The 12,507-nt window shown below is 50.7% G+C and overlaps 2 protein-coding genes across 2 annotated transcripts in view; one reads left to right on the top strand and one right to left on the bottom strand.

The window, feature by feature from the left end:
* Nucleotides 1-2,720, top strand: part of PARP12 (poly(ADP-ribose) polymerase family member 12) — a 38,375-nt gene extending 35,655 nt beyond the window's left edge. The window contains exons 11-12 of the mRNA XM_063100590.1: nucleotides 48-199; nucleotides 1,543-2,720. Coding sequence (XP_062956660.1) covers nucleotides 48-199; nucleotides 1,543-1,907 — 517 coding nt within the window. The 3' untranslated portion in view covers nucleotides 1,908-2,720. The remainder of the gene's footprint in view (nucleotides 1-47; nucleotides 200-1,542) is intronic.
* A 3,550-nt stretch (nucleotides 2,721-6,270) lies between these two features.
* The window catches only part of TBXAS1 (thromboxane A synthase 1), a 161,819-nt gene continuing 155,582 nt past the window's right edge, over nucleotides 6,271-12,507 (bottom strand). Inside the window, exons 11-13 of the mRNA XM_063098690.1 lie at nucleotides 11,221-11,358; nucleotides 8,967-9,129; nucleotides 6,271-6,353 (exon numbers count right to left, since the gene is read on the bottom strand). Of these exons, the coding sequence (XP_062954760.1) occupies nucleotides 6,279-6,353; nucleotides 8,967-9,129; nucleotides 11,221-11,358 (376 nt within the window). The 3' untranslated portion in view covers nucleotides 6,271-6,278. The remainder of the gene's footprint in view (nucleotides 6,354-8,966; nucleotides 9,130-11,220; nucleotides 11,359-12,507) is intronic.

Raw genomic sequence — 12,507 nt, forward strand, 5'->3', positions numbered from 1 at the left:
GTGGCCAGCACCCTCTGCATCCAACATGTGTTCTTTCGTGATTCTAGGCAAAAAGGGCAAATGCAGAAACAAAATGGAGGAAAGGCGGTGGATGAGAGGCAACTGTTCCACGGCACCAGCAGCAGTTTCGTGGATGCCATCTGCCAGCAGAACTTTGACTGGCGGGTCTGTGGTCTTCATGGCACTTCCTATGGCAAGGGTGAGGCGAGGGCGGCCTCTGCCAGCAGAACCCTATGTTGCCTCACCACTGGGCCCAGGAAACTTCTAAAGCAGACTGATACAGAGCATGAAGGGAACCAGCCTCAGCTGATGAGCCGGTTCAAACCTGGTGATCAGTGGCACTGGGTCCTCTATGGGGATGCCCCACAGGCAGCACCTCACTGTCCCGCCTCTGTGTGTAGCCAGGGTGTGTGGGCAGGGTGGGCTGCCTGGCTGGGGTGTGGCTTCCCTGAGAGGTGAGCCTACACCCCTGTGGAATAGAGGTCCTGGGAGAAGGTGACAAGAGTCAGAGAGGAGAGGGAAGGGGATAACTTCCCTGCCCTGATAAGGTTCCCAGACTGCACCTTTGCGATTTCCTTAGAATAGAAACCTGAAAACCTCAGATACACTCATGTAAACATGTCATTCTAGCTATCATGTGAGTTATCTGAGTGTTTTCCTGTCTCTTATTTTTAAACTTTATTTGGAAATAATTTCAAAGTCAGAGGAAAGTTGTAAGAATAATATAAAAAAAAACTTCCTGCATAAATTTTACCTAGATTTGTCAGTCTTATCATTTTACCACTTGGTTTTATCATCTCTTCTTTTTTCTGAACTACTTGCAAGTAGGTGGCATTTATTGTGCCCCTTTAGCCTTTAACACTTCCTAAGAGCAAGGACAGTATCTTTTGTGACCACAATATGGCTACCAAATTTTAAAAATTTAGTAACCTGCAGTCTATATTCCAAATGTATCAATTGTCCGTCAGTTAGTTTCACTCTGATGTGGTGATGGCCATGGGGTCAAGATGGACAAGGGCCAGTGGTAGGTTTGTGATTCCAAGTGTATGGGTGGCAGCTTCCAGCCCAGGTTCCCATTTGAAGGTTCATAGTTCTATACGTGGGGCTGCTGGTGTCTACAAGTGTCTGCACATATGGGATCTCATTCACTTTACATGCTGACCTAAGAGGTTGGGTGTAACAGCCCCGTTTTATAGCTGAGAAAGCTGAGGTTCAGGGAGTTAAGTAGCAATGTGCCCAGGTACCTTCAGGTTTTCAATGATGGATTTGGAACTTGAAAGGAGCTTTCTGAGTCAGTTTGGTGACTTCTCTGACGCTCTGCCACTCAGAAGGGTGTTGGCAGCATTGATGCACGTTCCTTCATGAGGAGGTAGGGAAAAATGGGGCAGAGTGAGGAAGAGAGATATGGCAACAGAAGAGCAGAGGCTGGTCGTGTTGCCCGTGGTTGGGATGCTGTCCACCGGTGGGCTGATGCCTCTCCCCTTCTTGGTGGCAGGCCTTTATCCCCGGTGCCCAGCTGAGGCCATGTGTATGTCATTTCAGGGAGCTACTTTGCCCGCGACGCTGCGTATTCGCACCACTACTGCCAGTCTGACACGCAGTCCCACACGATGTTCCTGGCCCGGGTGCTGGTGGGCGAGTTTGTCAGGGGCAGCACCTGCTTTGTCCGCCCCCCGGCCAAGGAAGGCCAGAGCAACACTTTCTACGACAGCTGCGTGAACAGCGTGTCCGACCCCTCCATCTTCGTGGTCTTTGAGAAGCACCAGGTCTACCCTGAGTACCTCATCCAGTACTCTGCCTCCTCGTCCAAGCCTGCCACCGCCACCACCACTGCCACCACCACTGCCACCGCCACCGCCATGCCCTCCATCCTGTTCTTGGGCTCCTTGTTTGGCAGGCGGCAGTGAGCCAAGCACCAGGGTGTTCTGAGGCCTCTCAGGCTGATCTTCCTGGAAAGAGCTGTTTGGGATTTATTTTTATTTTTTATTTTTACAAAATAACTTTTAATGAACTGTTTGATTCATGTTGTCTTCTGAGTGAAGTTACATTCTGAATCTCTTGCTGATTATGGTTTTCACTTTTAAGTCACTTTTGGGCTCACTAATGGGCTAACCAGTAGTGATTGTAGGTACGCCCATTATTGCTTTTTAATGGTGTGTTAAAGTTGTATTTTTTACTCTCTTTGTTGACGTTGCTGCTTATTGGTACCAGGCACAGAGTTTCTAGACACAATTTTATGGCTTTGTATTAATTTTTAAGAGTTTCTGTCTCTACCGTGAATCAGTTTTTCAGGGCCTCATGGCATCTGCTTTACTTTCTGTCAGAACGACACAGTAGCCGCTGCTGGAGGAGAGCCCAGATGGGCCCAGGGCAGCACAGTCACTTTGTTGTTGCTATGGCACTGACCAGGCAGCTCTGCTCTGTTGCTCCTGGGCTCTGGCATTAGCTGACCTATATCACATTGTCAGAACAAGTGTGCTACTGTGTGGCATCATCGAGTTTCTGCTGGTCTCCCCTTGTTTGGTGGGAGTCAGCCATCACTCAGAGGAAATCACTCATCTACCTTGGCAGGTAACTTGGATGAGTGACTCCCCCTGAGGATCCCTGGGCTTGGCCTGTGAGTGCCCATACCTGCATCTCCCAGGCACACTGGACACCCTTCAAGTGTGCATTTTAATGTCTGTGTGAAATTGACTACCTATGCTGCAAATGTCACAAGAGTATGGAAATAAAAGAATATTTATCTGAAGTGGATGAGGACTGAAGCTCATTCTTCAGTGTCTGTCGAGCACCTCCTGGATACCAGGCACTTTTCTGTGTGTCAGGGATTATCTCAGTCCTTTCGGGCTGCTGTAACAAAATAACACAGACTAGGTGGCTTAAAAACAACAGATATTTCTTGCTGTTCTGGAGACTGGAAGTCCAAGAAGGTGCCATCAGATTCAGTGACTGGTGAGGACCCACCTCCTCATAGTTTCAGTGTCTTTTCACTGTAACTTCACATAGTGGAAGGGGTGAGGGGTCTCTCTCAGGCATCTTTCATGAGGGCACTAATCCCATTTGTGAGGGCTCCGCCCCCATGACCTAATCACCTCCCAAGGGCTCCACCTCCTAAAACCATCACCTTGGTGGGGAGAATTTCAGCATATGAATTTGGGGGGGACATACACTTTCAGACCATAGCAGGAATGTAGCAGAGACAATGTCACTGGCCTTGGTAGGGCTGTGAGTGGATTTATTACGAAGCTAATGAAGCTGAAGCTTCAGGGTCTCTCACCTACTGCACCCCTTTCCAAGACCCTAGGATGGGCCCTAGCAATATGGTCACATGATTATACATTTTGGTAAAATTTTCAAAAGTTACATATTTGTATTTTTCTTTCCCTCAACTCGTAAGTTTCAGGCTCCACAGAACCCACGTTCCCCATTGAGCAAAGTATGTGTGGATGTGGAGAGTTGTGATGTGTCTGCATCTGTGTCCTCCACATATAGCAGCTCATGGGAGCCTCCCTCTTGGGCACTGGCTGGTTCTAGTCCAGCTGGCAGAGGGCCTGGCAGGGTGAAGCTGCATCACCAGGCTGGCAGTTGGCTTCAGTAATGTGCTTCTCTCATCTACATGCTTCTTGTCTGTTCTTTCATCTTCCTGATAAGGTGTGTCTGCTTGTGACTTGGTGCCTCCACTTTAGTTGATTGTCCTGTAGTTTTCAGATCCAAGGCTGTTTAGTTTTTCCATCTTTGGGGTGATCTGAAACCTTACGCAGGCAAGTGTAATCAAGCAGAGAGGGGCTAAGTGACAAGAAAAATGAAGCAGCAGCAACAAAACCTTACCCACCAGCAGGGTCAGCCACATAGTTGCATATGTATGACTTTCAGAACTCTCCATGGCTTTCCTCCACAGCTTGACTAATCCTGAAATTTCATTTATTGCTTTTGGATTAAGTCATCTGTCCTGCTACAGTGCATTTGGATGAGGGGGCAGTGGGGTATCAGAACCATTCAATCAGATGCTTGCCTGTTCAAAGTCTTGAATGTAAATGAATTGATCCTGTGATTTTTAACCATCTGGCTTCTGGGAGCTGGGGAGTAGTGGGAAGCAGGAATGGTTCATTGAGGAGTGTGGGTGGGAGGTGATCAATGCTCCAGAAAAGCCAAGTGAGCTGTGAAGACTGCAGAAGCCACTGGATTTGGCGACCTTTGAGAAAGCAAGTTGGAAGAGCAACTACTTGGACTGGCAGTGCTGGAGAGGGATGGGATCCATGTGGCCAGGTTGCCTGGGGGGCGGGGGGGGGGCGGCGTTCCCGTGGGTGTGGGAGGGGCTGGGTATCGTGATGGGAAGAAGTCAAAATGACTGTACTTCTCCAGATGTTTGATGCAAAGAGGCAGCAGGATCCTGGGCAGGTGCATGTGTATGTAGTTGACCAGAGGTATTTGCGAGGACCCAGCTGGGCTACTACTGTAGAAGGGCTTTGTCGAGGATGCAGCCATTGCAGTTCCCTGCCATATCCTGCCCCCTGATAATCAGTGTTGGGCGTGACAGTGGGATTTAAGCAGAGGTATGGATTGATGGGTCCAAACTGGAACGCTGGGAGTCCAGCGATTCTAGCGCAGGAGGCTTTTACCTCTATGTCTGAAGATGGTGACCCACCTGGACAGGGAAGGTGAGGGATGCCAGATGGAGCTGATGGGCTGGGGTGCGGGGCCAGAGGTCACCAAGCATGTATGGTTTTGTTCAGTGAGTCTGAGCCCCAGGGCTGGGCATTGCAGAGGGGCCCGATTATGGAGAAGAGCAGGCAGTGGCAACAAGGGTGGAGAGGGCCATGTGACAGGATCACCAGGACCTCCGAGGGGATGGGCAGTCAAAGCTGTTGTGGCTCATCTGGCCAGGAAAGTGCTGGGGAGGCCAGAGAGTGAGAGAAGGGGGCCTTCCAAGGGAGGGTTTGGGGGAAGCAGTGGGGTATTCTGGGCTGGCGGTGTCGGGGGAGAGGGCCAAACAGTGGGGGTAGCATTCACAGCTGTGAGAATGTGAAAATCTGTTCTGCCAACTCCTGGAACAGCCTGAATTCCCTAAAGATGGGCTGTCAGCATCTGGGAGTCACATAAAGTGCTCACAGATTGTTACTGAGATTATCTAGATGACATTCAGCCCCTTAAAGCTGCTCTGATGTCAAATAGAGAAGGGATCTTTGATCTAGGTCAGCCTTCCTATTTTACAGATGAAGAGACTGAGGCACAGGGAGGTGAAAAGACCAGCAGCCACGACCACACATCTGCTGGTGGCAGATCTGGGATTCAATCTGCAAATATTTTGGTGAATGTGAACTTCTCAGCAACACACTTACTTTTACTAAAATTCACCTCTATATTTTGATTCTGTGATCAAAGTTAAGAAAAGATTTGATGCTCTTTAAAAGAAAAAGTCCATTTAGCCTATTTCTGTCTCCTAAAACCTACTATAAAATAGGTACTACCCTACCTGGGAAAACCACAGCATAATAAAGCTTAAGAACCACTTTTGAAGTTGAACTTCTGATGAATGTCACTCTCTAAAACTCCACAACGCATAAGAATCTGAAAAAGCCACGGGCTGGTGCCACCAGGACATCTCACCTGAGGGTCCTTATGTCCCCTGCACTACAGATTCCTTCCATCCTGAGGCCAGCACTCTCTTTAAAATTCCATGTTCTAAGTTATTTTGTCAAAACTACATTTTTGCTGTTTTATCAGCAATCCTTCATTTAGGGAGAGCAGAGATTCAAACCCCATTGGCAGTGTCAAAAGTACATGCAGCAGGGCTGACCCCGTGGCGCACTTGGGAGAGTGTGGCGCTGGGAGCACAGCAGTGCTCCCGCCACGGGTTTGGATCCTATATAGGGATGGCCGGTGCGCTCACTGGCTGAGCGTGGTGCGGCCTGTCACAAAAAAGACAAAAATAATAATAATAATAATAAAGTACATGCAGCAAATGTTTACTAAGCATTTAGGAAATGTTACATAAATAACCTCTGTCATACTTGCCTGCCAGGCACCTTTTCCTTTTTTAAATTATTATTTATTTTTATTTTTTCATTTTCTTTCTTGTAAATTTCTTGTACAATCCAGGCACCCTTTCAATCACTTCAGTGAAATTTTTCCCAAAACCTGATTTTCCACATAAGGGGTTTCTTTGAATTTGAGGGTGCCCTTGTAACACTGACTTGCAGGTGTCATAACCACAAGATGCCCTTCCCACAGGTGTCATAACCACAAGATGCCCTTCCCCTCCCTGGTAGCCTTCTGTGTCAGCGGGGTACAAGCTTGATATGAACGCCATTTTTTGGACTGAGGGCAGATTTGGATTCTAGCTGCAGTGGTACCTAAAATAGAGAAAATTAAAAGATTGTCAAAGTTAACCATATCTACAGGAAAACTTCCTTGGAACTGGCCCTGAAGCAGGGCTGGTGGCTGTAGGCTGAGGGATAGCCAGGCTAGGAGTGAGCACAGAAACCTCCCCAGTTGAGCCACAGTTCCTTGAAAAGCCAACACAGCCGCCCACTCGGGGACAGGCATTGGGGCCCCAGCAGCATACTGTTAATATGAGGAGTCTTCAAAAGGCTCATGGAAAGATTTGTATTACCTTTTCATTCCATTTTCTGTGATATGGATACTTTTTGAAGTATCCTTGTAAAACTAACACTCCCCTTTCCCATGTTAATAAAGTACCACAGGCGAAGAGCACATTTGGTCCTGCATTTATCCACTCGATAAAACTAGGTAAGAGGGAGCAGTGTCTCTTTTTGCAAATGAAGAAATCGAGGTTCATGGAGGCCAAGAAACTTGTCTAAGGTCACACAACTACGTAGCTAAGAGCGAAGCCTCAAACCCCATCTTCTGACTGCTCCAACCATCCCTGTGGTTCCCTCCTCATCTCACTGCTTGGAGCCAACCAGTCCCGGAGCAGTTCTCCTCTTTCCCAGGGCTTTGGGGAGAGTGGCTTCATGCTATTCCCTGCTCATGCATGCTGTGGTCTGGCCTTGCTGACAGTCAAAAAGCATTTTCTTTTTTTTTTTTTTTAATTGATTATGCATATTCATGTGGTACAAAGCTGACCGTCACCATTTGTGCCCAAGATGTGATGGCCAGATCAATACTATCAGCATGCCCATTACTGCAAATTGCAATTATTCCCCATGTCCCCCATTCAATTAATCCCCGATCTCCCTTCCCTCCCCCACCCCGCCCCTGAAAGCTTTCCTATGTCCAACTTAAAAAGCGGAGTCGATAGTGGACTGGGGGCTTCGAAGAAAAGCCAAAGAATTACCCAAGAAGCCCCGTTTACCCTTGAGCCGTGTGTAAAATCATTCCATGGCTAATGTGAACCTTTTAATGCAAAAAGAAGAATCACCAGGGTCTCAGTGCTGAGGTCTCAACAGGCTGTTTCAGATGACTTTGAGGGTTACAGTTAAACAGGAGACAAGTTATATGCCCAAGAACCAAGATGGTCTAGGCCTGTGCTTTGAATGCTTGAAATGTGGATAGTGCACATCAGGGACTGAATCTGGAATGGATTGGATCATAATCAAAATGTAAATAGCCACACACGGCTAGCGTCTACTGTATTAGCATAGATCTAGATGAACTAGAAATCGCACAAGAATTCAAAAACGGAGAGGTCAGTTGGGGCTAGCAAATTCAGGGAGGGCTTCCTGGAGGAACTTGCCTGGTGTGGGGCTGGGAATGGGGGAGGCCCTGTGAGTGGGACTTCTCAGGGGCCACCAAAGGATTTGGAGGATAGGATTAGATAGGGGGCTAGGAGGTAGGAGGGACGACATTCCAGCTGGTGGCAATGGTCTGCGCAGATATGGAAGAGCGGGTGGGACCCCCTTGGAGTGGGAAGTTGGATGGGGAATGCAAAGTGGACTCAGTCCTGTCCTGAATGCAGAATGGGTTCTCTCTGGCTCCAGCAGGCTCTGGGGACTCAGGGCTGGTCCTAAAGCTGGGGAGTGGCCAGGAGTAAGAAGCATTGTGGGACATGTCTGGCTGCTGTACTGTATATCACAACCAAGGATAATGAGACAGTCCCCAAAAGGAAGTCCTTTACAAGTGGAGTATGGGGGCAGCGGGGGCTGCTTTTCTCTGCTCCTTCGTCCTGCTGTCTTGGCTTCGGGCTCCCAATCCGCTCCTCCCTCTTTCCAGCCCTGACCGTCAGGCCCTTGCGGATGTTTTCACTTGCAGTACTTCAGTCTTTGTGTACCCCACCAAACTCACTAGTCCCCAGACTGGCAGCCTGTCTCAGTTTCTCTGTCAGAGGCTCTGCCAGTCTCAGAATCTAGAACTGCCACTCTCTGTCACTGTGTCGTTATCTAGCCCCTCATGCCCTCCCATCCATGGCAACAGCTGTGCAGAGGGGATCCTGGGGGCAGGGCCAGCATGACCATAGGCACAGTCAGGTCGTGTAGGGAACAGCCAACAGTGTGCAGAGAGGCAGCTGGCTGTAGAGGAAAGAGGGAGCACTTGGGAGTGAGCGAGATTTGGGTTGGGCCCCAGTTTCTTTGTTCTCCAGCTATTCATCTATTTCTTCATTGATGTATGTGGAATGAATGAGTGAGCACCTGCCAGATGCCTGGCAGTAAGAAGGATGCTGGAGGGTCCAACAATGAACAGGACAGCCTTGGTCCCTGCCCTCACCAAGCCTGCAGTCCAACTGTGTGACCTCAGGCAAGTTACTTAACCTCTCTGAGCTTCGGTTCCTTTTCTGAAGAAGGGGAATGATAAAGCCTGTTCTGTGGGATGACCGTGAGCATGGAGAGTGGTGAATATAAGCTCCTTGGCTACTGTCAGGGAAGTGATCAGCTGGTCCCACAGTGTGGCATGAGAAGGAGACGGGGCTGGGAAAGAGGGCAGGGGCTCCATTTCAGGGGGGCCCAGATGTCTGGGGGAAGGCTGGTGCAGAGAACCACGGTGACCACCCCCTGTCCCCAGGGCCTCACCTGAGTCTCAGGGCAGGCTTCAAACCGGAACTTGCACAGGACATGGAGCAGTGTCAGCTTGATCTCCAGCAGCCCCAGCCGCACCCCGAGGCAGCTCCGGGGGCCCGCCCCGAAGGGCAGGTAGGTGAAGGGCAGCCGCTGCCTCTGGGCCTCGGCTGTGAACCTGCAGGTCCGTGTGGTCAGAGTTGGCCTGGAACAGCTGCTCCCTTCCTGGCACCTCTGAAGCCTCCATTCTGGCTGAGTGACCCCTTCATCTGAGACCACGTTCTTCCAAGTAGTGGGTAAACCCTTGGCCAACAGAGCCCTGTTTTCCCTGGACTGTCCCTAAGGCCCTGGAAATTGGTGACTGCCAATTCCTGAGCTGCAACCCCGCTCTTCGCCTCCAGTCGGGCCTGTGCAGCCTTAGAGGCTTTGCTGAATTCAAAAAACCCCCTGGAATGTTCACAACACCCTCCCTACCCTCCTTATGGATTCGGCAGGCCATCAGTGAGGCTCATTAGTACCCAGAATCAGAGTCTAAGTGAAATGCAAGCAGCAGCCCCAAGTGCCAGGGTTTGGCGATCATAGCCCTCACCTGGGCCCACAGCTTCACCTTCCCCATCGGCCAGAGGATGACACAGCTGTCACCCACTTACTGCCCCTACAGAGTCCTGGGCACACCACCTCACTGGCCCTCTCTGGGGCCTGTGTCCTTCCACTTTGCTCTGTCGTCTCGGCCACACCAGCAGTGGCCTCCCTGCCCGCACTTGCTTTGCTGGCCTAAGCACAGGAACCTGGCACCGGCAGGAGCGGCAGTAGCAGACGGCTGGAGGACCTTCCTCGGAACTGCTGACTCTGTTACCAAATAGCAGCACCTGCCACGTGTGTTCTGTGACAGTGGAGCAGGGTGACAATCACTATCTTGTAATAGCCAGCTCACTTTTTCCTACCTCCGGACTTCATTATGATGCTATAAGCCTTGTAGCACTGTTTGTAGTTTTTGATCTTAAACATATTTTCAGGCGCTGCTGAGCAGTGGAACATTATTTATCTAGATCCCCTGCCCATGGCCTCCCAATAACCAGGGTGTAGAGCGGGGCTGCGTTTGGTTGGAGCTGTTAGAGGTGGAAACACAGCCGCTGCCTGGCCAGCCCTTCCCCTGCCAGATCACAGAGCAAGGGGCTGTGGGCCAACCGCTGGGGGGTGGAACGGATGCCCGCTCGGACATGTCCATCTCGGAGTCTAGAGATGAGCAGACAGTGGACCAAGTCCACGGAGGCAGAAGGACGGGGGTCCAGCTCTACTGCTGGAGTTCATGACTTCAGATGGGTGGTGTCTGGCTAAGCTACTGTCGGAATCCTGCCAACTGGGCCAATTGTAGAGTTACTAATCCTGTTCGTGACACCAATTGTAGAGCTAGGGCTGGGTCTGAAGCTCACAGACCCCTCAAGCCCGTTCACAGGCTGGGTCACAGACTCTTCACATGCTAGGCTGGGTCACAGACCCTTCACATGCCAGGCTGGGTCCCCAGACCTCTCACACACCAGGCTGGGTCCCCAGACCCCTCACACGCAGGTCTATGAGCTAGGTAACCGGCAAACAGGTCCTTAGAAGCCGCAGGTTGAAAAGCATGGCTGCCCGGGTGGACGCCCCAGTCAGTAAAATGCCAGCCCAAATCGGGCATGCGCAGGCGCACTAACTCCGTCCACACACAACCTATTCACAGCAAACGTTCGGCAAGATTCTGAACATCTGAGGGGCCCTGACCATTTTCCTATATTTTCCCAACAGGTGGAGAAATTTAGCCGATACTATTGTTTTGGCACAGTCGCCAATTTTTAAATAAAGGACATGTTTTGTTACTTTCCAGTGCATACCTGGAGTAGTCTTGTGTCCTGCGTCCTGACTGCAGCAAATAGAAGACAACCATTTGAAACTGCCTTGTTCCTTGCATGTAGTGCTGCAGAAACGCTAAATCTCCGGATTCAGTTTGGAGCTTTTAAAGATGGTATAATTATTTCCTTCGGAAATTATGCCTTGCCAACAGCTATCTGGGGCTGGCCAGTTACCTGTCGGTCACAGCGTGGTGCTGATAACACCAAGGTCCAGGGTTTGATCCCTGCACCAACAGCTGCCGAAAAAACAACCAAACAAACAAAACTATCTGAATTGCCGTGACTGTTTGGGGATGACTAAGACATCTGCGCCTCCTGGCTGCCACCTCCACGGCTAAATCTCACATTCCTCGGGGCCCATTTAGTGGGGCAGTGCTCACCTTTCAGGGTCGAAGGTCTCGGGGTGTGGCCAGTACTGAGGGTCGTGATGCAGGGCGCCCACAGCCGTCTCCAGCACGGTTCCTGCGGGGACATGTTGCCCCAGCACCTCGCAGTCCTGCGCTGCCTCCCGCGTGAACCTGCGGAGACACAGAGGTGCAGAGCAGACGAGGAGGACAGCCCACCTGTGCTGGGCCAGCGGAGTCTGTGTCTGAAGCAGACACAGTGCCCAGATATGGTGTGTGAAATGAGGCTGGGGACAGAAGCCCAGGGTGACCCAGATGGTGACAAGGCCCCACCCCATGAACCCTCTGCTGTCCTGCAGGAGTCTGCAGTGTCTGGGCTCTTGAGACACACTTGGCCCTTGGTGAAGATGCACTAGTCATCCGTGCCGTCATCCATCAAGCACTGAAGAGCCCATCCTGTGCCTGGTGTTGGGTGCAAAGACACCTTGGAAGGGCTTATTTCTGGTGGCGCTTGGGGGACTGTTCCTGGGCCACTGCCTCTCCTGTCTTCCCATCCCCAGTCAAGCCGCTTCAACCTACCCTCACCACCCTTTGCTCCTTCTCCCGTTTTCCTGCCCAGCCCTGCTGTCTGGCTCCTGTCCCCTCCCTCCCATGGACAGTCCTCATGCCTAGATCACCAAAGACCGTTTAATGGGATGTCCGATGGACACTCTTTCGTCTTCCTTTCACTCGTCCCTTCTATACCGTTGGCTTTCTCTGGCACCTGTCTTTGAATTTTCATTTGGAAAGAATTTTGGACTAACAGGAAAGTTGAAGGGTAAGAATGGACACAGACGCCTGCACGTCCTTGAACCAGGTTCGCTTGCTATTAATGTTCTGTCCCTTCAGCTGTTCGTCCCCTGCCCCTCCCCCAATTTCTTCCCTCGATTTTCAATGGCCTCAGTTGCTTTGCTTCTCCTCCTACATGGCTGGAGCTCTTTCGCTCCCACCGGCAGGCTCATCTACACCCACCAACCTTCAAATCCTGGCATGTTTCCAGGGATTCAATCCACTATATGCCGAGGCCTCGTACCCCAGCCCTCCAGCCTGAACCCTAGATTCCTATTTCTAAGCACGGGTCAGACCTCTCCCCTCGGATGTCCCACAGGCTCCTCAAAGTCAACATGAGCAGAAACAGACCATCGTAACATCCCCCACCTTCTCCTCCTCCTGTTTCCCATGCTGGCTTGAGCAAGGCAGGAATCCAAGGCCACCCCAGACTCTTCCCTCTCCCTGTCTGCAGATTGGTCCTACTTATTGTGTCATCCCCCCGGTTTTGCTGCC

The sequence above is a fragment of the Cynocephalus volans genome, chromosome 6, assembly GCF_027409185.1.
Source record: "Cynocephalus volans isolate mCynVol1 chromosome 6, mCynVol1.pri, whole genome shotgun sequence".
Lineage (NCBI taxonomy): Eukaryota > Metazoa > Chordata > Mammalia > Dermoptera > Cynocephalidae > Cynocephalus > Cynocephalus volans.